This window comes from Anomaloglossus baeobatrachus, chromosome 1 (genome assembly GCF_048569485.1).
Source record: "Anomaloglossus baeobatrachus isolate aAnoBae1 chromosome 1, aAnoBae1.hap1, whole genome shotgun sequence".
Taxonomy (NCBI): Eukaryota; Metazoa; Chordata; class Amphibia; order Anura; family Aromobatidae; genus Anomaloglossus; species Anomaloglossus baeobatrachus.
In genome coordinates this window covers 723,524,725-723,549,926 of record NC_134353.1, presented here as the reverse complement: position 1 = coordinate 723,549,926, position 25,202 = coordinate 723,524,725, and the positions used below count along the sequence as shown (strand labels likewise).

At 45.3% G+C, this 25,202-nt stretch overlaps 1 protein-coding gene across 2 annotated transcripts in view; it reads left to right on the top strand.

Moving 5' to 3' along the window:
- The window catches only part of ADGRD1 (adhesion G protein-coupled receptor D1), a 1,069,475-nt gene that overhangs the window by 877,907 nt on the left and 166,366 nt on the right, over positions 1-25,202 (top strand). For both annotated transcript variants that reach the window (XM_075341810.1, XM_075341809.1), the window contains one exon: positions 4,147-4,238. In XM_075341810.1, the coding sequence (XP_075197925.1) occupies positions 4,147-4,238 (92 nt within the window). The remainder of the gene's footprint in view (positions 1-4,146; positions 4,239-25,202) is intronic.

The following is a 25,202-nucleotide window of genomic DNA, read 5'->3' as shown; positions in this document are numbered from 1 at the left end:
CCTGTTTCACTCCCTGACTGCCCTCACTGTCAGAAAGTTTTTCCTTCTCTGGACTTGCTCCAATATATCAATGTATTTCTTAATTTGGGGCACTCAGAACTGTGCACAGTATTCCAGATGGGGTCTGACCAGGGCAGAATATAGGGGAATAATTACCTCTCTTGATCTTGATTCAATGCTTGTCTTGATACATCCCAGAATTTTGTTGGCCTTTTTATCTTCAGCTTGTATTGTTGGCTCATGTTGAATCTGGGATCCACTATTATGCCCAAGTCTTTTCCCTGGGGCTATCACTTAGCTCTACTCCTCCCATACTATATCTGCTTTTGCATTTCTTTTAGCCAGATGTAGGACTTTGCATTTGTCCCTATTAAAAACCATTCTGTTCTCATCAGCCCATTGTTCGAGTGTGTCTAGATCCTTCTGAATATGCTCTCTCTCCTCTTTAGTGTTGGCTACTCCTCCTATCTTAGTATCATCTGCAAATTTGATGAGATTCCCAATAATTCCGTTATCCAGATAATTTATAAAGATATTAAACAGCACTGGCCCCAGGAAAGAGCCTTGCAGCCCCCCGCTTTTAATATTCCTCCAGGTTAATGTGTATCCATTTAGTATTACTTGTTGCGCCCGATCATTAAGCCACTTGTGAATCCATCTAACTGTTTTTTTTGTCAATTCCAAACTTGATCATTTTTTCAATGAGGATGTCATGTGATACTTTATCAAATGTGATACTTTATAAATTGGCATTATACTTTTAATACTTCCACCACAATGAGGTTTCAAGTTACATACTATAGTAAAGATTATAGATGAGGGTAAGGAAGAAGAGCAAAGTGAGAATACAAAGAGAGAGAGAGAGACATAGTGCTTTTGTTTTCCATGTAGCATATCCCATTGTTGGGTTGACTGCTACAATACCATTGTATAATATCTGCCAAACCTCTGTTGTGTTGACTGTATGCAAGCTAAGGAAATAAAAGAAATATCTGGAAATTGTATTTGTGTGTGCTGTGTATAGGAGACTACACAGCAGCTACTTTCTACCCACTAGCTCATTGTCAATTGCAAATTAGAGCTCCTGGAGACTAAAAATTCAAGAAACAAGGCACTGGCCAGAAATTATTATTATAGTATTTTTATACACACACACACACACACACACACGCTGTATACATAACATTTTTAAAAAAAACTTTACCGGGATGGCCGGGACTCAAACTCGTGAATTAATTGTTCTTAGGCAGTAGCTCTATCCATTGAGCTACTGCCTCTGATGAAAAGCATAGGAAGATTTGGTAATCTTGACCTCTATACTGCAGTAGAGAATCTAGAAGCAGATTGTTCAGCTGCAAGGATGGATGGATGGTGAAAGGAGGAAACACTGGCACCATTCAGCGAGCTAACCGCTCAATCTTCCTATTTCAGGTTTATACACGCATTATATGGCTTGTAAATTTCCTTACATTCTGGCCACGGTGCTCATTCCAATGAAAGGCCACGCCTTTCCCCCTGACCTGATGGTCGAATAAAACTGCTTCTTTTACCGCATATTTGGTGAGTGCCTTCCCTCTCTTTTCACATGGACTGGATGGGCGGATGGATGGATGGATGGGCGGATGGGTGGATGGATGGGTGGATGGATGAGCGGATGGATGGATGGACGGGCGGATGGATGGATGGACGGGCGGATGGATGGATGGATGGGCGGATGGGTGGATGGACGGGCAAACACCGGCAGTACCCCACTCATCATCCTCGCACACACGCAGGCACTACAACCCCCATCATCACCGCACATGCAGGCATTACCTCAGTGACATCCCCGCTGACAGCGCGGCTCACTTCATTGCTCCGTGGTACTGACACAAAGTGCTCGTGTTCTACTGCCGCTCCTGTCAGCTTCATGTAGCAGAGCTGGATGCATCGTGGGACCTCTGTGGATTACGTCGGACCTGGAGGGGTATTTGGGGATTTTAATACAATGGTGAAAGAGGATGTTTTTTTCCTCTTTTATTCCAAATAAAGGATTTTTTTTGTGTGTGTTTATTTACTTTCACTTACAGGTTAATCATGGAAGGTATCTCGGGGAGACATCTGCCATGATTAACCCCGTTATTACCCCGATTGCCAACGCACCAGGGCAATTCGGGATGAGCTAGGTAGAGTCCCCATCCTGACAATACTAGCCTCCAGCCGTGTGGCTTTATCCTGGCAGGTATCAAAATTCAGGGGAACCACTTTTTTTTTATTATTATTTATTTATTTATTTTACTGCATAATATAGACCCACCCGCCGGCGGCTGTGATTGGTTGCAGTGAGACAGCTGTCACTCATCGTGAGGGTGTGTCTAACTGCAACCAATGGGCTCCAGTGGGTGAGGAAAGCAGGGAATAACTGATTGAATATTGAAGCGGCAGCCATTTTCAAAAGAGGAAAAGCCGCCGGAGCTTTGTGACAGCCATGCAGCCTCGCACCCGTGATCGGGGAGTAGGAAAGAGAGAGGGATTGTGCTGGGGATGCAGGACGCATGCAGATACACAACGTGCACATAGCCTTACTGTTAAAAGCCACGCTTTTAGTGATCGAACCGTTATCGAATGGTAACTCGAACTGTCGAACTTGAAGCAAATCGTTCGATTTCGTCAAACGACTCGAACGTCGCCCAAAATCAGTTAAATTTGAAATTGGCGAACCATTCGACTCGAACATTGCTCTACTCTAGTGGTAAGTATGTGGCCATATCCACTGAATAGCTGCATATGACTACATAAGCAGATAGTTGCAGCCTCACTAACTGGTATGACCGGGGACCACAGTGGTCACGTGCTATACTAATGGGTTCAAATCTAATGCGGGCGTCACACTAGACGATCTATCATGCGATACATCTTCGGGGTCACGGTTTTCGTGACGCACATCCGGCATCGTTTGCGACGTTGTTTCGTGTGACACCTCCAAGCGACGCTGAATAGGTCACAAATCGTGAGTCGTGTACAAGTTGCTTATTTTTAAAAAATCGTTTATTTTTCATGGCGCCGGTTGTTCATTGTACCCGGGGCAGCACACATCGCTCCGTCTGACACCCCGGGAACGATGAACACAGCTTACCTGCGTCCCGCTCATCTCCACCCCTCTGCTTCTATTGGCCAGCAGCTGTGTGACGTCGCTGTGACGCCGAACGTCCCTCCCCTTCAGGAAGAGGATGTTCGCCGCCCACAGCGAGGTCACTCAGCAGGTAAGTACGTGTGACGGCGGTTTAACGACTTTGTTTGACATGGGCAGCGATTTGCTCGTGACGCACAAACGACGGGGGCGGGTACGATTGCTCGTGCGATCGCACGATAGATCGTACCGTGTGATGCCCGCATAAGTGATGGGAAACCTGATGCCTGCAGTAAGGCACTTGGCCTCTAGGGGCACTAACTGTCTGTTGCAGACATATTCTGAACACTTGTGAACAAAGAACAAATGGCCTACTAGAGCAGATGGATAACTCCTTTAATGTAAATGTTTGGTTTAAAAATGTTTTCGGCTTTTTGTGCTTGTTTCTTTCGTTAATTTAAAGAGAACTTTTCATATGTAAAAACACTACTACCTGCAGATATGAAGTTAATAGTGTTTTTAACCTGCATAGGGCCTGCACATTTAATGCAGTTGCCAGGAGAAAATGAACTTTTATCCTTCTGGAAGCATTCAGGTTTCAGTCTCAGGGGTGGTGCCGGTGTGAGTTCAGTCACCACTCTGTGTATAGAGAGAGCAACTGTTACTACACCCGGCTTCCTCTAAAGCTGATTGGCTTTCAGTCAGAGTGGAGGGAGCAGTTAGAGCTGCCACTCTCCATACACAAAGCAGTGATTGAACCTGCGCTAGCGCCACCCGATGGCTGAAACTCGAATGCTGTCGGGAGGATTAAAAGATTTTTTCCTCCCAGCAGTGGGGTTCAATATGAGGGTGCTGGACAGGTTCCAAATGCTATCAACCTGGAGATTAATAGCGGTTTTACATGTGACAGGTTCCCTTTAACAGTTTTTTTATTATTATTATTATTTGTTACTTATAAAGTATTAATATTGTTTACATCATATAATAATATTACAGGGCTCAACTAATGTTTGTTTTTACTTTTAATTTACTACTAGGTCAATATTGGTATCCTCATTGCAGTAACCAGGATCATCTCCAGAATTAGTGCTGATAATTACAAAGTCCACAGAGATGCCAATGCTTTCAAGTAAGTGTTTCATAATCATGAAACTGTAAATTTGGTCAGGTTATGGGATAAAGAACAGTATAGATCCTTAGGTTTGGATCCTGATGTGAAGTTCATAAAAAAATACCAATGTGCCCAATACCATATTCAGAGCTTTAAAAAGTGTCTATATCCTAAATTCCTTGTAGCTTTGTGGAATAACATACTGCTTTTATACAAACAAATTTACAACTGACCTTGAAGAACATTTGTATGGAGATTAGTGAATTGTTCTAATAGGAAGGAGATTCAATCAGAATCACAGTAATTGGCATAATCCAATGGACTCTGTGTTTTGTTCTACTGATATACTGGTTTGCTTCAAAACAATCCCCATTTATTATTATGCTGATATCTGGCTAAGTCCCACATGCATCCTTTTCTATTTGGCCTCACAGTAATTTTTTTCAGAGTACTAAAATATGATTTAGAATTTTTATCAGATATCATATTATTTCAACAAAGTGTTATCTATATAGGAAACAATAAGGACCAATATAGTGGATTCTTTGTACCATGATCGAATTTGCTGTCTAGATTGGGGTGTAGAGTTTAAAGGGAACCTGTCAAGTAATGTATGTGTTCTAACCTAGTAGCAGGGTGATGTGTGGCCTAGTAACCCCTTCCTACCCATCCCTGTTGTACTAATGTGTAATGTGAATGTATAAAAATGTTTTATTACTTATGTGAACCCTATATAAATGAGAAGGGGCTCTAGCCCCACGGGCTTCACATCGCCTTGTGGACGTTTGCATGTTTTCCGTGGTATCATGCCCCTGTGGTGATACCATGGATTTACATGAGCGACGTCACCGTCAGCTCCTGGAAATCCCGCGTGTGTACACATACTATTCCCGCAGCCTTCTAATCTGGATGTTTGCTTGTCGGCTTCAGACGCACACTGCGCATGCTCCTAAGCCTCCTGCAGTTCCGGTCATGCGCAGAGCGCATCTGAAGACGAGAAGCAAGCACCCGGACAACAAGGCTGCAGGAATGGTAAGTGTGCATGTGCGGGATCTCAAGGAGTGATGGTACATCGTTCATGTAAATCCATAATATCACGCCCACAGGGGCGTGATACCACAGAAACAATGCAAACGCCCACGGGCGATGCGACGCCCATGGGGCTAGAGCACCTGCTGATTTACATAGGGTACAGATGAGTAATAAATCATATTTTTATACATGCACATTACAAACTATTACAACACAGGGATGGGTAGGAAGGGGTTACTAGCACACACATCACACTGCTACTAGGTTCGAACACATAAATTACCCAACAGGTTCCCTTTAAAGAGAGATGATCTTCACTCCAGCTTCAGACGGAAGTACAGAGCATATGGAGGCATTAAACACTTTGAAAAAACACAAGATTAAAAAAAAGTGACAACGTTTCTTACTGGGGAAGTGCAAAGAGGTGTACATCACAGAAAACATGCGCCATATTAATTTAGTGGTGTGCGCCTATTAATGAAATCTGTGCATTGTACGCCAGCAAGTCTTTTGCTATGACTGACGCGTGCAATACTAGTCCAATTGAATCGGCCACACAGTCTTCTTTCAAACAGTAATAAAAGAATAATTTACATCCAATTCTGACTTGCTGCATGAAAGTCACTGTCAGCATCACGCCCCTAAGGCTGGCTGATGAACATGGATCTGGCGCCTACAAGCACACTATCACATACATGTGAGAGACATTGTAAAGTACCACTTTCTTTTACATACATTATGTGTCAATTTAAGTAAAACTTCAGAGAACATTCAATTATGAATGTTAATTATGAAGGAAAAACATTTGAGGACACCAGGCTAGTACCAAAACCCACTTCGATTTGACACCATTTTGGCATGATGAGGCACTCATAGGTGTGTATGCCTTCATACTGGTTATATCTTTCAACATCCAAAATATCTAAATCCTCTACTAAACCTCTTTTAGTAGATATAGTACTGGATTTCTGTATTTTGTCTATAGCAGTTATGGCATACAAATGTCTTCCGGATTGGATTCGAATTGTTAAATTTTACCTGCATTCGTTAAATTTAAATTTGTTTAACATTATATACACCAACTTTTGTACTATTATACTATTTATTGTATGTTGTTCACTGGCAGACACATTTCTGGTGTCTATGTGTTCTATGTGCCATCCAGCTTCTCTATATATCATCTTCAATCTTGTATTGACATAGTTCTAGGTCTCCTCCTGCCATTTCTGCTGAGTTTTCCTGTGTTATCTATTTTTAACTATGTCTTGTGTATATATTTATAATTTTTTTTGCATCTTTGTAGGGGGGGGTCAGGGCTACACCCACCCCTGCAGAGGTAGCTGGCACACTGAAGGGTTATATTTAATGTATTCAAATGTACTGTGTTCGTGTAAATGGCCACCAGGTGGCAATGTGGCTTAGTGACAGCAGTCCTGGCACCTGGGTAGGCAGCTTAGGAGTTAGGTAAGAGGAGGAGAATAGAGAATATAAATAGGACAGTATTAAGGCAAAATGGTAGGAGAGTCCCAAGGAGGATTGACAGAGAACAAGGCCATAATCTATAGGCTTAATTATTGATCCTAAGGGTCACCCCTGTGATCGCGGATATGTGGGATCCTGCACTTAGAGGATTGTGGGATTGTGTAACTGCATCCCCAGAAGCAGGGTGTAGTCCGGTTGGTCGGGGAGGTGTCCATTTTTCTGGATACGAATACCTTAAGAAATCCCCTGCGAGACCGAAGGTCAGTGGGCCCTAGTCTGAGAAGGGTAGGTCCTGGCCTAAGCACGAATGGAGGAGTGCTGTCCTACGTATCCGGTCCAAAGCGCAAGCTAATCCCTATAGGTGGGACGGATAGACTTACTGACTATTTGAATCGGTTCATGCAGTGTGATATCAGACAGGAGAATGATGGGCCTAGCGGTGTCTTATGGAGCCCAGGTGCCAGGAAAGCGGTCGGCTGTTAAATTGTATTGTGGAGTGGAGTCTGGATGGAACCCCTTTAAAACCAGAAGCAGTGCTCAGGTAGTGCAGATGGAGATAGATGCTATAAATGCTGTGAAGACAAAAAGTAGAGTTATGAAGATAGAAGCTATAAATGCTGTGAAGAAAAGAAGTAAAGTTTTGTTGTTTGAACAGAATACTACGGTGTGCAGTTTATTGACACGACTACCACTGCCTGCCCCGTGCCCCCCGCATCTTTTTGGGAGTCCTGTTTTTTTGCAATAAGGGAGTCTTTTAGGGTGCCCAGTCTTTACTATGAAAAAAGTGATGCTTTTATTGTCTCTTATATGAGGCATTGTCTTGTGCATTCACTTTAGTAAATTAGAAATTTTTCACCCTCTGTTTATTTGGTTTATTATCTTCATAAAAATGTAAACTATTCCTATGTAGGTTTTTTTTATTTCCTAAGGAAAGTTGCACAATGTCTTTCATACCCTGAATCTCTGATCTGGAATAGATTTGTGAAGAGATGCCACTATAATTGAATCCTTGTAGGTAGCTTCCGAACGCTATCACTTGACCTTTACCTTCTAGCTCTATCAAGAAATGTCTCATTCAGCCATAGCTGTATTTGGTTTGTTGATGAAAAGAAGACTCTGTTAAATAAAAGCGAGCAACTGCTGTGACAGCCGAACAATGACGCCGCGCACAATAAAAAAGTGAAGAAGTGGGGAGGATTCCATATACCATACAAATATGCCTTCTATATCATTTCAGAATTCTAGGAAAAATGATATCCTTTCTTAATAGATGGTATTATAGTTGATGACGAGAGTAGCACAGTGCATATTGCATTGTCTCTGTGGAATTCAATGTAATGAAGTTTATGATTCTATGATTACAAAGAACTTTCATGTGTTCATACTGCCATATTCTTAAACTATCCCCAATTCATATTTTATAAAACCAGTCACATTACTCTTTCCCTTTCTTTGTATTCTATCACTTGAAGTAAAAATTCCACCCCATTCCTATGAATTAAGAATGAATTGGATAATGCATGCTGGAAATTATGTTTCCTACTGAATAGTGAGACCAATGATTGTGTTCCTAACATCCAATGTAAGTGTATGTGCACACACTGCAATTTTGTTTCTCCAGCGAATAACGCATCCTCTGGCAGAAAAATGTACCTCTGGCCAGAAAAACACATAAAAAAGCATGAGTTTTTGCTGCATTTGTACCACGTTTCGGTGCGTTTTTGCTGCATTTTTGTTAATGTGTTTTTAAAGGAGAAACAAAACATAAAAGGATAGGATAATTGATAGATAGGTAGAATAGATAGAAAATAATAGGAAGAATAGATAGAACATATAGAATAGATAGAAATAAAGAACATATAGACTAGATAATTAAAAAGAACAGAGATAATAGATAGAAAGAAATAACAGAATAGCTCGATAGATAGAGGAATAGCTAGCTTGGCCAGCTGTTTTTTAAATTATATTTTGGTAAAAAAAATGACATTGGGTTCCCCCTTATTTTTCATATCCAGCACAGGAACAGCAGCTGCAGGCAACCTCAGCTGTCTGCTATACCATAGCTGGTTATGAAAAAATGAGGGGATCACACGCTTTTTTAAAAATTATTTGATTTTTTTATTTAAACAATGACGTGGGGTCCCCCCATTTTTCTAAAGCCAGCCAAGGTGCAGCAGACAACTGGCAGCTGATATTCTTAGGGTGGAAAGGGCCATGGTTATTTGGCAATTTCCAGCCTAATAATAGAAGCCCCCAGCCGCCCCAGAAGTGGTACATCCATTAGATGCCAATTTTGGAGCTGGACCCGGCACTTCCCATTGCCCTGATGCAATAACAATTGGGGTAATAAGGAGTTAATAGAAGCCCATAGATGCCAATAAGTTCTAGATTAGTAATGACAGGCGTCTAGGAGACACCCCTTCATCACTAATCTGTAAGTGAAAGTAAATAAACAAAAACACTCCAAAAATCCTTTATTTGAAATAAAAGGAAGAAAAGCACCCTCTTTCACCATTTTATGAACCCACAAAACACCCCTGCAGGTCCAAAGTAATCCACACGAGGTCCAACGACGCTTGCAGTAATGCTACATGTGATGCTCACAGTGAGCGCCATATAACATGACTGCCCGTTGTGAGCTCCACGCAGAAACTGAAGTGGTTTGTGCTATCAGAGGTGACATCATTCAGGTTAGCCGCAGCCACAGCTGGAGTCCTCCCCCTGTGACAGCAAATCACCCGAGTGACTGAACTGAGCCGCGCGATCAGTGGTGACGTCTGACATGTGATTTCTGGTCACAGCTGGAGTCCTCCACCTGTGATAGCAAATCACCAGAGTGAATGAACTGAGCTGCACGATCAGCACGACATTACTCAGGTTAGTCACAGCCACAGGGTGTCAGAATGAACTCGGGTGAACCCCTGACATCACAGCAGTGATGCGGCAGTCATGTCACGGGCTCACCTGAGTTCATTCTGACAAACTGTGGCTGCGACTAATCTGAGTGATGTCGCGCTGATCACGTGGCTCACTTCTGTCACTCTGGTGATTTGCTGTCACAGCTGGAGTCCTACACCTTTGATCGCAAATCAAGCCATGACTGAAGTGAGCTGCAGGTGGAGGACTCACTTGAGAGTCCCCTCACAGCAGGCAGTTATGCTCTATGGCCGCTCGCTGTGATTGTCAGATGTAGCAGTGGTGGAAGTGTGATGCCCTGGACTAGCCAGGTAGTCACAGGTAGACCCCCTGCACAAACACCAGCCCCTAAAAAGGTGTAACCAGCCGACCTAAAAACCCTGAGTCAGCCCTCTCAGGTCTTGACGTTCACACCTGGGGGCAGAGCCAGGCGGGTGGCCACACCCTCCGAGGAGTTTGGATAGCCTGAGGTGGGAAAAACACAAACAGATGAGTTAGGGAGTAGAGGAGAGTAGTAGAACTGTGTCAACATCTGTCAAGGATCTGGGTAGGAGCCCAGATTCCCTGTGACCAGGAGGCAGGTGGTGGTTGCCGCCTGCAGGAGCCGGGAAGACGGCTGGTGAAAACATAAGGAACCGGGACAGGGTAGTGGCCCACCGGTACCGAACCGAGGAGCCAACTGGAAACCGAAGCACCAGAAAGGGTACTCAGATCCAGATCGAGGTCCAGAAGCCACTGGACCACATCGAATTCACTGATTGAGGTCGGGACCTTAGGTCCTTTCCCGTCCCAAGACCCAAAAGACGGCAACAGCCCACCGAGGGGGATAGAAAACCACCGCACAGGCAGAGAGATCGCACGGGCCAGTGCCTGCGGGCAAACGGGTTCCCTGACACACATCAAGCCGGGGAGCGGACTACCCTTGCTGAAGCATAGGCAGTCAAGTTCTACCACAGAGATGCAGGAGAAAGGCGGGTACCACCAACCTGAGAAAGGGGCAAAGCGCAGCCAGCTGCAGGCACCGACCACCATCCTTTTTGGTTTACCAGAGACTCCGGTGTATCTGTCATAGTGAGTACAACAGTGCCCTCGGGCCGCGCACCGCACCACACCATCTTGTCCGCACCTCACAACCACCGGGCCCCGGGACCTTCACCCCCTGCCCCATGGAGGGGTCCACACAAGGCCGCATAACACTGTCCCCGGGAGCCTAGTTAACGGCAGCGGTGGTGTCCACATTCACCACAACCCGTGGGTGGCGTCATGAACTTACATCCCTAAACGCAACGGCCTCGGCCGTGAACCTTCCCCACCGAAATCCCTACACATACAGTCAGGGCCAGAAATATTTGGACAGTGACACAAGTTTTGTTATTTTAGCTGTTTACAAAAACATGTTCAGAAATACAATTATATATATAATATGGGCTGAAAGTGCACACTCCCAGCTGCAATATGAGAGTTTTCACATCCAAATCGGAGAAAGGGTTTAGGAATCATAGCTCTGTAATGCATAGCTTCCTCTTTTTCAAGGGACCAAAAGTAATTGGACAAGGGACTCTAAGGGCTGCAATTAACTCTGAAGGCGTCTCCCTCGTTAACCTGTAATCAATGAAGTAGTTAAAAGGTCTGGGGTTGATTACAGGTGTGTGGTTTTGCATTTGGAAGCTGTTGCTGTGACCAGACAACATGCGGTCTAAGGAACTCTCAATTGAGGTAAAGCAGAACATCCTGAGGCCGAAAAAAAAGAAAAAATCCATCAGAGAGATAGCAGACATGCTTGGAGTAGCAAAATCAACAGTCAGGTACATTCTGAGAAAAAAGGAATTGACTGGTGAGCTTGGGAACTCAAAAAGGCCTGGGCGTCCACGGATGACAACAGTGGTGGATGATCGCCGCATACTTTCTTTGGTGAAGAAGAACCCGTTCACAACATTAACTGAAGTCCAGAACACTCTCAGTGAAGTAAGTAGGTGTATCTGTCGCTAAGACTACAGTAAAGAGAAGACTCCATGAAAGTAAATACAAAGGGTTCACATCTAGATGCAAACCATTCATCAATTCCAAAAATAGACAGGCCAGAGTTAAATTTGCTGAAAAACACCTCATGAAGCCAGCTCAGTTCTGGAAAAGTATTCTATGGACAGATGAGACAAAGATCAACCTGTACCAGAATGATGGGAAGAAAAAAGTTTGGAGAAGAAAGGGAACGGCACATGATCCAAGGCACACCATATCCTCTGTAAAACATGGTGGAGGCAACGTGATGGCATGGGCATGCATGGCTTTCAATGGCACTGGGTCACTTGTGTTTATTGATGACATAACAGCAGACAAGAGTAGATGAATTCTGAAGTGTACCGGGATATACTTTCAGCCCAGATTCAGCCAAATGCCGCAAAGTTGATTGGACGGCGCTTCATAGTACAGATGGACAATGACCCCAAGCATACAGCCAAAGCTACCCAGGAGTTCATGAGTGCAAAAAAGTGGAACATTCTGCAATGGCCAAGTCAATCACCAGATCTTAACCCAATTGAGCATGCATTTCACTTGCTCAAATCCAGACTTAAGACGGAAAGACCCACAAACAAGCAAGACCTGAAGGCTGCGGCTGTAAAGGCCTGGCAAAGCATTAAGAAGGAGGAAACCCAGCGTTTGGTGATGTCCATGGGTTCCAGACTTAAGGCAGTGATTGCCTCCAAAGGATTCGCAACAAAATATTGACAATAAAAATATTTTGTTTGGGTTTGGTTTATTTGTCCAATTACTTTTGACCTCCTAAAATGTGGAGTGTTTGTAAAGAAATGTGTACAATTCCTACAATTTCTATCAGATATTTTTGTTCAAACCTTCAAATTAAACGTTACAATCTGCACTTGAATTCTGTTGTAGAGGTTTCATTTCAAATCCAATGTGGTGGCATGCAGAGCCCAACTCGCGAAAATTGTGTCACTGTCCAAATATTTCTGGACCTAACTGTAGCGCCAGCTTCCCTTAAAGAAGTTGTCCAGTTACCAAAACTGATTTTTTTTTTTCTGATAAATCTTGCTAATATGTGCCCCTCAACACATCTATTATGTTTTTTTCAGCAAAATTAGGTTTTATTGTGCACTAGCAGCACATGCTCATTGCTGGCTCCAGCTCTGATGGGGTTAATCTCTCCTCTGACTTCCTGTGTTCAGTTCCTAAAAGTTCCAGAATTCTTTGTGGCTCTAAGGCGGTGTCTAACTTATCTAACACACCCATTGTGTCTAATACACCCACTCTGCTCTCCAAACCCTCCTCCCTGCCTCTTCCCTGTGTGAATGAGAGAAATCACACAGAGACATCCGAAGCTGCCAGCTCTGTACACAACCAGGGGAAGAAAGTGTGTGTGTGTTTGTGAGTGTTTGTGTGTGAGTGTGAGTGTGTGTTTTTGTAAGTGTGAGTGTGTGTGTGTGTTTTTGTGAGTGTTTGTGCGTGAGTGTGTGTGTGTGTGTGTGTGAGAGTGTGTGTGTGTCCAGAAATTCTGATTATTAGCCGGCGCAACATGTGAAAAAAATAATTGGGGAAAAAAAAGTGAGGGGGTGATGAGATTGCTTTTTTCCCTCTTGCCTAGTCTATGTGTCGTCCGTATCATCCGCAAACCGCATATGACCGGATCCTGTGGATTAAATGTGCAGCGCATGCAACCATTATTTTACCGGATCCTTCTGCAGCGGGACACAGAATTTATCGGCTGGCGCTGCCTTCTATGCCCGCCGCTTGTCACATCACCTCTCGCTGTCGACCCGAGACTGTGACTAGTGGTAACGTCACGGGCCGCTCGCGATACTTGGTTTGTGAAGGCGGCGGTCATTGAACTCGGTGACAGCGCTGCTGTCAGGAGTTCAGCGATCATTGCAGGTAATATACCTTGCTAACCTCCTGATAGCAGCACTCGTCATGCCCTGCAGTGACCTGGGCTGACCTATTGATGTTAGCTCAGGTCACTGCACAGCTATCCCAGCAAATAGGGAACATTCTGTTCTTCATTGACTGCGACATTGACTATGGTATGGATCATCGTGGGACCCCCTTGTATTACACCAGACCTGGATTTGTTTTTCTGTCTAATAAATTGGTGAAAGAGGGAATGTGTTGGGGAGTGTTTTTTCAAATAAAAATGTGTTTGTTGTCTATTTTTTTTTTTTTTTTTTTATTACTGCCTGGGTTCGTTGATGTCGGGTATCTGATACACGCCTGACATCACTAACTCCAGGGCTTGATGCCAGGTGACATTCCACATCTGGTATTAGCCCCATATATTGCCCCATTTGCCACCGCACCAGGGCAACGGGATGAGCTGGCGCGAAGCACCAGGACTGGCACATCTAATGGATGCGCTACTTCTGGGGCGGCTGCAGCCTGCTATTTTTAGGCTGGGGAGTGTCCAATAATGGTGAACCTCCCTAGTCTGAGAATACCAGACCACAGCTGTCCGCTTTACCTTGGCTGGTGATCCAATTTCGGGGGACCCCGTGTTTTTTGTTTTAAATTATTTAGTTAATTTAAAATAACAGTGTGGGGGGGCCTCTGCTTTGGATTACCAGCCAAGGTGAAGCTGCCAGCTGTGGTTTGCAGGCTGCAGCCGTTTGCTTTACCCTAGCTGGCTACAAAAGATAGGGGGACCGCATGTCATTTTTTTTTTATTTATTTTTTGGCTAAATACAAGACTAAGCACCTTAGTGCCACATGACAGTCACAAAAGGGTGCCAGCTTAGAATATGCAGGGGGGTAGGACATTATATATGTCTTTCTTATCTATATATCTATCTATCTATCCAGCCCTCTATTCATTCAATCATTCATTCATTCATCCCTCTGTCTCTATATCTATCTATCCATCTCTATATCTACTCATCTATTTATCTTTCTTGCTGCTTCCGTTTTTTGCGGTCCGCAGATGTCACACGGATGCCACTAGGATGCATCCGTGAAACAAAAGGACCGTTTTTTGTGGCCCGCAAAAACGGAACGGTCATGTGAATGTAGCCTTAACAGCAGTCGCTGCCTGCTGCCGATCACATGTGACCGTGTGCGGGCTGTGTGTGCGGGCTGTGTGTACAGGAGTTCAGCTGAGTTCAGATCAGCTGACTCAAGTGTCGGCCGATCAGGCTGGGGCCACACGGGGATTACTGCGATCCCCTCGCATTACACTCGGCTCACGCTCAGTACAGCAGAGCTGAGTGTCATGCGTGTGTCCCTGCGACTGAGGTACGACTGTGCGAGCAGACCTCAGCTGTGGGGGGCGGTCCGCCACTCGAGGGGTGGGCCAGCACTGAGGAGTGGTGGGAGGGATTTCTCTCCCTCTCTCCTCCGTAGTCCACCGATGTACCGCAAGTGCAGTGCGATTTTTTTCACCACATACACTTGAATGGGTAAAAGAGAGAGTCTTGCATTACAGTTGTAGCATGCTGCGATTGTTTTCTCGGTCCAATTAGGGCAGAGAAAATAATCGCTCATGTGTGCTGACACAGGCTAATATTGGTCCGAGTGGAATGCGATGTTTTATCGCACTCCACTCGCACTGTGTTTCTCGCCGTGTGGCTTAGACCTTACTTGTTCTATGTCCCCCTGCATGTGTCACAGCGTGTGCAGGCTGGAGTTCAGCTGAGTTCAAATCAGCTGACTCCAGTGCTGGACTGAACTCCGCTGACCTCACAGCCCGTACACGCTGCAATGGATGCAGGGGGACACAGAACAAGTAATCGGCCGACACTGGAGTTATCTGATTACTTGGGATGACTTGAGCAGTAAAATGCTCTGGTGCTCGATGAGCGAACCCCATGTCGATTTTTTTTTTTAAAAATTCACTAAAAAAAAAAAACAAACAAAAAATCACATTGTTTGTGGGCACCCGCTGCATTTTCTATTGCTAAGGGTAACCCAAGCAGCTACTGGCTGCTAACCCCCGCTGCTTGGTGTTACTTTCACTGGCAATAGAAATTCAGGGAAGCATTTTTTTTTTATAAAGGTTTTTGCCTGAAAACTTTTTTAAAAAAATGACATGGGCTTCGCCATATTTTTGTATACTAGCCAGGTACAGCAGGCAGCTACGGGCTGCCCCCAACCCCCAGCTGCCTATTTGTACCCGGCTGGAAACCAAAAATATAGAGAAGCCCTTTTTTTTTATTATTTTCATGAATTTCATGAAATAATTAAAAAAAAATGACATGGGCTTCGCCGAATTTTTGAGTCCAGCCAGGTACAACTAGGCAGCTGGGGATTGGAATCCGCAGTGAAGGGTGCCCAAACTTTCTGGGCCCCCCGCTGCGAATTGCAGTCCACAGCCGCCCCAGAAAATGGCACTTTCATAGAAGCGCCATCTTCTGGCGCTGTATCCAACTCTTCCAGTGGCCCTGGTGGCAGGTGGCATGCTGGGTAATAAGGGGTTAATACCAGCTATGTTTTACCAGCTGGTATAAAGCCCGAGATTCTTAATGTCAGGCCAAGTTTGACCTGGCCATTAAGAATCTCCAATAAAGAGTTTAATAAAAAAAAAAAAAAAAAAAAAAAAAAAGACCACACAGAGAAAAATACTTTATTAGAAATAAATACACAGACACAGTAGGGACTCCATGTTTATTACTCCCTCTCACCCCTCCACGATGGAGAGATTTCTGTACTGACCATGCCAGGAGAGAGCGAGGGAAAAGAGAGAGAGTGAGGGGGGGAGGAAAAGAAAGCGAGGGGGGGAGGAAAAGAGAGCGCAGGGGGGAGGAAAAGAGAGCGCAGGGGGTAGGAAAAGAGAGCGCGGTGGGGGAGGAAAAGAGAGCGCGGGGGGAGGAAAAGAGAGCGCAGGGGGGAGGAAAAGAGAGCGCAGGGGGGAGGAAAAGAGAGCGCGGTGGGGGAGGAAAAGAAAGCGCGGGGGGAGGAAAAGAGAGCGCGGGGGGAGGAAAAGAGAGCGCGGGGGGAGGAAAAGAGTGCAGGGGGGAGGAAAAGAGAGCGCAGGGGGGAGGAAAAGAGAGCACGGTGGGGGAGAAAAAGAGAGCGCGGGGGAGGAAAAGAGCGCGGGGGGAGGAAAAGAGAGCGCAAGGGGGAGGAAAAGAGAGCGCGGGGGGAGGAAAAGAGAGCGCGGTGGGGAGGAAAAGAGAGCGCGGGGGGAGGAAAAGAGAGCGCGGGGGGAGGAAAAGAGAGCGAGGGGGGAGGAAAAGAGAGCGAGGGGGGAGGAAAAGAGAGCAAGGGGGGAGGAAAAGAGAGCGAGGGGGGAGGAAAAGAGAGCGCGGGGGGAGGAAAAGAGAGCGAGGGGGGGAAAAGAGAGCGAGTGGGGGAGGAAAAGAGAGCGAGGGGCGGAGGAAAAGAGAGCGAGGGGCGGAGGAAAAGAGAGCGAGGGGGGATGAAAAGAGAGCGAGGGGGGGAGGAAAAGAGAGTGCGAGGGGGAGGAAAAGAGAGCGCGGGGGGAGGAAAAGAGAGCACGGGGGGAAGAAAAGAGAGCGAGGGGGGAGAAGAGAGCGAGGGGGGAAGAGAGCGAGGGAAAAGAGGGGTGAGAGGAGGGGGGCAGAGAAGAAGGGGAAGAGGGGAGGGGGAGAAGAGTGGGGGGAGAGAAGAGAGTGGGGAAAGAACGGGGGGGCAGAGGTGCTCTGTCACCAACTGTCTCCACTCTGTGACTTGTGGTGCAGGTGACAGAGTGCAGACAGTTGGTCCCATGCAGCAGGACAGATGGCAGAGCACAGCGGTGACATGCCTGTCAGTGTCTTGCTGCTGGGAGGAGCACGTAATCACACTGCCCAACACCGGCCGCTCTCCTGACATCGCAGCAGAGTGGGCGAGTGGACAGTGTGATCACATACTTACGTGCAGGGGGGGATTCAGCTGAAGACCCCCCCCTGTACTGCACACTGGCGCCCCGTGCCTCACCATCTGCAGGACGCCGGCTCCACAGTGACGTCCTCCGGCTCCTCCCCTCGATGCTGGGCTGTGATGTGCGGTAGTTACCGCCCACAGCCCTGTCACTCAATCTGAGTGGTGCCAGCCTCCTCTGACGTACCCGTCTTGTTTGAGAGCCCGGAAATGCCGGGACGTCAGAGGATGCTGGCGGCCACAGCTCCAGGGGGTCATGTGACCGGCACTGAGCGTGCAGGATAGCGCCGCTCAGTGCCAGAACTGGAAACAGAAGACAATGGAGAAAACGCCTAGAAAGGTAAGTAGAACTCCTACAGAAAATAAAAAAAATGGGTGAACCACCCCTTTAAGAGCGACATGACCCCCGGGTCCAGGAGGAGCTCGAGCTACCCACCGACTAGCACGGATCCGAGCGGCTCGGCAGCCAGCTGAGCCCCGGGGCGGTACATAAGCGTTGTGGGATCTCGTGTGGATTACGTCTGACCTTGAGGGGTCTTTTGCGGGTTAATAAAGTGGTGAGTAAGGGAGCTTTTGACTTTTATTTCAAATAAAGGATTTTTGGGGTGTTTTGATTAGTTACTTTCACTTACAGATTAATGATGGGGGATGTCTCATAGATGCCTGCCATCAGTAATCTACAACCTAGTGGCAGCTATGGGCTGCTATTAAAAACTTATTACCCCGACTATCACCGCACTAGGGCGATCAGGAAGAGACAGTAATGAACATGATTTAACACAGCATCATAATGTGATAAAAAATGCAGCAAAATTTTGGTGCACTTTTCTGGCACAAAGTAAGCTAATTAGTAAGTAAACTTATGCGGGTGTCACATGGTATGATCTATTGTGTGATTGCACAAGCGATCGTACCCGCCCCCGTGGTTTGTGCGTCATGGGCAAATCGCTTACCGTGTCGCACAAAGTCGTTAAACCACCATCACACGTACTTACCTACTGAGCGACCTCGCTGTGGGCGGTGAACATCCTCTTCCTGAAGGGGGAGGAACGTTCGACGTCATAGCAATGTCACACAGCCGCCGGCCAATAGAAGCAGAGGGGCGGAGATGAGCGGGACATAACATCCCGCCAACCTCCTTCCTTCCGCATAGCCGGCGGGTGCTGCAAGACGCAGGTAAGCTGTGTTCATCGTTCCCGGGGTGTCACATGGAGCGATGTGTGCTGCCCCGGGTACGATGAACAACCGGCACCATGAAAAATAAACGATTTTTTAAAAATAAGCGACGTGTACACAACTCACGATTTTGTGACCGATTCAGCGTCGCTCGGAGGTGTCACACGAAACAACGTCGCAAACGATGCAGGATGTGCGGCACGAAAACCGAGACCCTGACGATGCATCGCACGATAGATTTTCTCGTGTGATGCCCGCATTAGACTGTAGTGTAAACTTAGACTGTGATGTCTTTTTTTATTTATTTATTTATTTTTAATTTAATTGGCCTTCAGCACAATGTTGAGTTGTTGACTTGATGGATGAACGATCTGTTAATAGATCGATCTTGTGCAAGTTTAGACAGGTCTTCTCCAATATTATTTTGACAGTATCAAGCCATCGGGTTGCTGGTCTTCCTCTTAGGGGTACTTTACATGCTGCGACATTGCTGGCGATATATCGTCAGGGTCACGTCGTTAGTGATGCACATCCGGCGCCGGTAGCGACATCGCAGCGTGTAACACAAATGAGCGACGATCATCGATCGCAAAAACGTGGAAAATCGTTGCTCGTTGACATATCGTTCATTTCCATAATATTGGTGCTGCTGCAGGTATGATGTTTTTTGTCGTTCCTGCGGCAGCACACATCGCTATGTGTGACGCCGCTGGAACGACAAACATCTCCTTACCTCCATCCACCGGAAAAGGAGGAAGGAAGGAGGTGGGCGGCATGTTCTGGCCACTCATCTCCTCCCCTCCTTTTCTATTGGACGGCGGATCAGTGACGTTGCTGTGACGTCACTGTGACGCTGAACGAATGGCCCCCTTAGAAAGGAGGCGGTTCGCCGGTCACAGCGTCGTCGCAGAGCAGGTATGTGCTTGTGACGCTGCCGTAGCGATAATGTTCGCTACGGCAGCGATCACCACATATCGGCCGTGCGACGGGGGTGGGTGAAATCGCGCTCGACATCGGTAACAGATGCTAGCGATATCTCAGCGTGTAAAGTACCCCTTAGTCTTGTTTCTTTTATTCTTCTTACCATGATGTTCTTCTCGAGTGATTTGCTTTCTTCATACGATGTGTCCAAATCGTAGTTTGGTGATCCTTGCCTCGAGTGACATGTTTGGCTTGATTTCTTTGTTGTTCTTGCCATCCATGTCATAAAATTACATTTTAAAATTAAACCGATTTATTATAAAGCATGAACCACTTTGATAAACCCGAGCAATTTAATTCTGTCTAACTTTACCCTACCTAATAAGTAAACAGTTTCGATAACTATGCCATGATTGTCAATCTTAAAAACTATTATTTCAATTCCACACTTCACATCTGTTGACACAGTATAGTGTCAAAATTAGAAAATTATATTTTTAAGAGTTGTAATCATAAAAATTACATCAATGAATTCCTGCCAATAAATTCTATGATATTTTGTCATGGCGAACTATGTTTTTCTGTAAAAGAGCCACTGAGCCACTCAATTGTGAATTCATATTCAGAAAGCCCACAACTACCGGACCAGTGATTGCCACCTCTTGGGCTTTATGAATTCATAATTGAGTATAACACGAAAAGTGTTAATCTATATGCAGTATATCCCTCTAAATGTCTTTTAAAGGGATGCACAATATAATCGAATTCTACAAACCATATTGCAGGTTGCTTTTTTTCCATGTGGAATAAAGAAGAATAAAGTATTTTAACTAAGATTTTTCTTAGAAGCCCCAATGTGATATATATACACTAACATCCAATGGAACAAGTTGTAATTTTCTTTATTTGAACTCAGCATTAACAATAATATCTTTATACCACTATTTCTTTATGGTGGCATAAATGGCCATTTTGTCATCTTTGAGTAGCATATTCAAGATTATTGTGACATGGACACCAAATTGTATTATATGCATGGAACTTCATTCTTTAGTCATGTGAAGTGAAGAAAAGGGTTTTAAAGTAAGTCTAAATACAAAAATGTACAGAATTTTAGCCCTAAAACTGTTGTGCACTAATATACCACTTGTAGGGCTTTTCTGTAGTAATGTTGCCACTATATGCCATAAAAAGTAAAGCTTAAAATATTAAGCAATCTGAACATACAAAAAGGAAACTTCTTGTCACTTGTCACTTCTTCCTCCCATTACTGCATGATATATTTAGGTATAGTACATACAGTTAGGTCCAGAAATATTTGGACAGTGACACAATTTTCGCGAGTTGGGCTCTGCATGTCACCACATTGGATTTGAAATGAAACCTCTACAACAGAATTCAAGTGCAGATTGTAACATTTAATTTGAAGGTTTGAACAAAAATATCTGATAGAAATTGTAGGAATTGTACACATTTCTTTACAAACACTCCACATTTTAGGAGGTCAAAAGTAATTGGACAAATAAACCAAACCCAAACAAAATATTTTTATTTTCAATATTTTGTTGCGAATCCTTTGGAGGCAATCACTGCCTTAAGTCTGAAACCCATGGACATCACCAAACGCTGGGTTTCCTCCTTCTTAATGCTTTGCCAGGCCTTTACAGCCACAACCTTCAGGTCTTGCTTGTTTGTGGGTCTTTCCGTTTTAAGTCTGGATTTGAGCAAGTGAAATGCATGCTCAATTGGGTTAAGATCTGGTGATTGACTTGGCCATTGCAGAATGTTCCACCTTTTTGCACTCATGAACTCCTGGGTAGCTTTGGCTGTATGCTTGGGGTCATTGTCCATCTGTACTATGAAGCGCCGTCCGATCAACTTTGTGGCATTTGGCTGAATCTGGGCTGCAAGTATATCCCGGTACACTTCAGAATTCATCCGGCTACTCTTGTCTGCTCTTATGTCATCAATAAACACAAGTGACCCAGTGCCATTGAAAGCCATGCATGCCCATGCCATCACGTTGCATCCACCATGTTTTACAGAGGATGTGGTGTGCCTTGGATCACGTGCCGTTCCCTTTCTTCTCCAAACTTTTTTCTTCCCATCATTCTGGTACAGGTTGATCTTTGTCTCATCTGTCCATAGAATACTTTTCCAGAACTGAGCTGGCTTCATGAGGTGTTTTTCAGCAAATTTAACTCTGGCCTGTCTATTTTTGGAATTGATGAATGGTTTGCATCTAGATGTGAACCCTTTGTATTTACTTTCATGGAGTCTTCTCTTTACTGTTGACTTAGAGACAGATACACCTACTTCACTGAGAGTGTTCTGGACTTCAGTTGATGTTGTGAACGGGTTCTTCTTCACCAAAGAAAGTATGCGGCGATCATCCACCACTGTTGTCATCCATGGACGCCCAGGCCTTTTTGAGTTCCCAAGCTCACCAGTCAATTCCTTTTTTCTCAGAATGTACCCGACTGTTGATTTTGCTATTCCAAGCATGTCTGCTATCTCTCTGATGGATTTTTTCTTTTTTTTCAGCCTCAGGATGTTCTGCTTCATCTCAATTGAGAGTTCCTTAGACCGCATGTTGTCTGGTCACAGCAACAGCTTCAGCTTCCAAATGCAAAACCACACACCTGTAATCAACCCCAGACCTTTTAACTACTTCATTGATTACAGGTTAACGAGGGAGACGCCTTCAGAGTTAATTGCAGCCCTTAGAGTCACTTGTCCAATTACTTTTGGTCCCTTGAAAAAGAGGAGGCTATACATTACAGAGCTATGATTCCTAAACCCTTTCTCCGATTTGGATGTGAAAACTCTCATATTGCAGCTGGGAGTGTGCACTTTCAGCCCATATTATATATATAATTGTATTTCTGAACATGTTTTTGTAAACAGCTAAAATAACAAAACTTGTGTCACAGTCCAAATATTTCTGGCCCTTACTGTATATATAGCTGATGTGATCAGTGGTGCTCTGTTATACAAAAGGTCACTGAAAGTCACAAGTAGTGAAAGAGAAGAAGATGGAGCTCACCACATCATGGAAAAATATTTTTATTCATAGCAAAAAATCAAACTCAGGTGGCGAGACAACAGGCAAACAGCAGCAGGCTACGGCTGTTTTGTGTTTACTGACAATTCTATGAGTGAAAACAGCTTAAGAAAAAGTGTCCTGTGATTTTAGTTTTAAAAGAAATTTGACCCATTGCCTTATGATGTGGAACACTTGTATTGGCTTTCCAAAGGCCCATTTACACAAGACAATAATTGTCTAAAAAAGCCAGCAATCAATCACCAGAAAAACAAAAATGACTTGTTTGTTCATCTGCTGCATTGATTTTTATGCATGACAAGGAGGGTGCCGGTCCCAGGCCTCGTGGGCACTGCTCTCCTTTTCCAAGGAGACTCTGTGTGTGTTACTGACTTCAAGCAGGGTGCATGACAGTTACTTGCTGCTTCCCTCCAGTGTCCGTCACCCCTGCTTCTCCTCAACGTAGTAAGACACATTGCACCAGAGTTCACTGAGCCAAACAGTTTTGTTTACTTTTATTATTCACATTGTTAAGATAGACATAGCCTTCCTTCCTTATTCTGTGGGGTACTACTCTTTGTGCTGTCCTCCATTATCTTTGACCACCTCCTCAATAGCCAGGGTCTGTGCCTTTTCCCTCCTAATACTGCTCACTTTCATCTGCTTCTGGTCCCAAGGGACTCCCAATGCCTCTCTAGCAGGGCCACTCTCTAAGCCCACCGGGGTGAGCTGTAGGCTCCGGACCTCCAGGGGTTACCTCGGGTTCCCTGACTGGTCCTATCATCAAGGCTACATCCTCTCACTTTGAACCATCTTCTTCTCTGACTCCCTCTCAAGCTCTCCGTGCCAACCATTCACCCTGCCATCTCTCACTACTCTTTCAACTTCTTTAACCCTATCTTATCTAACACCTCTTCTAAGCTCACTCTACCACTGGCTAACCTGACAGCTTGAATAACCTTTGGTAACCTGTTAAATAATACTATCTCTGCTACATTCTATGAGATCCCTCTCTAAAACCCTTAAATATCCAAACATGCATTTATAATATACGACAGTAAACACATAAAACATAGCATATTTACATCATGGGGCAGTGCTCACCTATCACACATACATAAAATGTGTTATTAGCAGTATATTGCCGTGTGTAAACAAGTGATGTGGTGCTGATGATATGATGATGTATTTGGTCAGGACGATCGTATTAGTCATTGTTCTGTCATTATCATCATTTTCTCAACCTGTGGAAACAGACCAGTATACTAATGGTATTTTAGTGGTCTAGATTGGCCCATCTAAATGGGCCATAACAATCAGAACTGTTTATCAGTAATTAAGGACCGGTTATGTTGTATATAACTGCTGCCACCTTCTATGTTTTACATGTAATGCTCAGTCCTATTTGAGACTAAGGGGTACTTTGCACACTACGACATCGCAGGTGCGATGTCGGTGGGGTCAAATTGAAAGTGACGCACATCCGGCATCGCAGGCGACATCGTAATGTTTAAAGCCTAGATGATACGATTAACGAGCGCAAAAGCGTCGTAATCGTATCATCGGTGTAGAGTTGGCGTAATCCATAATTACGCTGATGTGACGGTCCGATGTTGTTCCTCGTTCCTGCGGCAGCACACATCACTGTGTGTGAAGCCACAGGAGCGAGGAATATCTCTTACCGGCGTCACCGCGGCTTTTGTAGGATATGCGGAAGGAAGGAGGTGGGCGGGATGTTTACATCCCGCTCATCTCCGCCCCTCCGTTCCTAATGGCCGCCTGCCGTGTGATGTCGTAGTGACGCCGTACGATCCGCCCCCATCCCACGACAGGTGAGTCCATGTGAAGCTGCCGTAGCGATAATGTTCGCTACGGCAGCTATCACAAGGATATCGCAGCTGCGACGGGGCGGGGACTATTGCGTGTGACATCGCAGCATCGGCTTGCGATGTCGCAACGTGCAAAGCCCGCCTAAAGGTGGCTTTACACGCTACGAGATCGCTAAAGTGATCTCGTTGGGGTCACGGAATTTGTGACGCACATCCGGCCGCTTTAGCGATGTCGTTGTGTGTGACACCTATGAGCGATTTTGAATCGTCGCAAAAACGTTCAACATCGCTCATCGTTGACATGCCCCCCTCTTCCCAATTATCGTTGCTGCTGCAGTAACGATGTTGTCTGTCGGTCCTGCAGCAGCACACATCGCTATGTGTGACGCCGCTGGAACGACAAACATCTCCTTACCTGCGTCCACCGAAAAAGGAGGAAGGAAGGAGGTGGGCGGCATGTTCCAGCCGCTCATCTACTCCCCTCTTTTTCTATTGGGCGGTGGTTCAGTGATGCTGCTGTGACGTCGCTGTGACGCTGAATGAACAGCCTCCTCAGAAAGGAGGCGGTTCGCCGGTCACAGCGACGTCGCTGCACATGTATGTGCGCATGACGTTGCCGTATCGATAATGTTCGCTACGGCAGCGATCACCACATATCGTGCCACCAACGGGGGCGGGTGCTATCACATGCAACATCGCTAGCCGATGCTAGCGATGTCGCAGCGTGTAAAGTGGCCTTAAGACACCAAGCCTACGAGA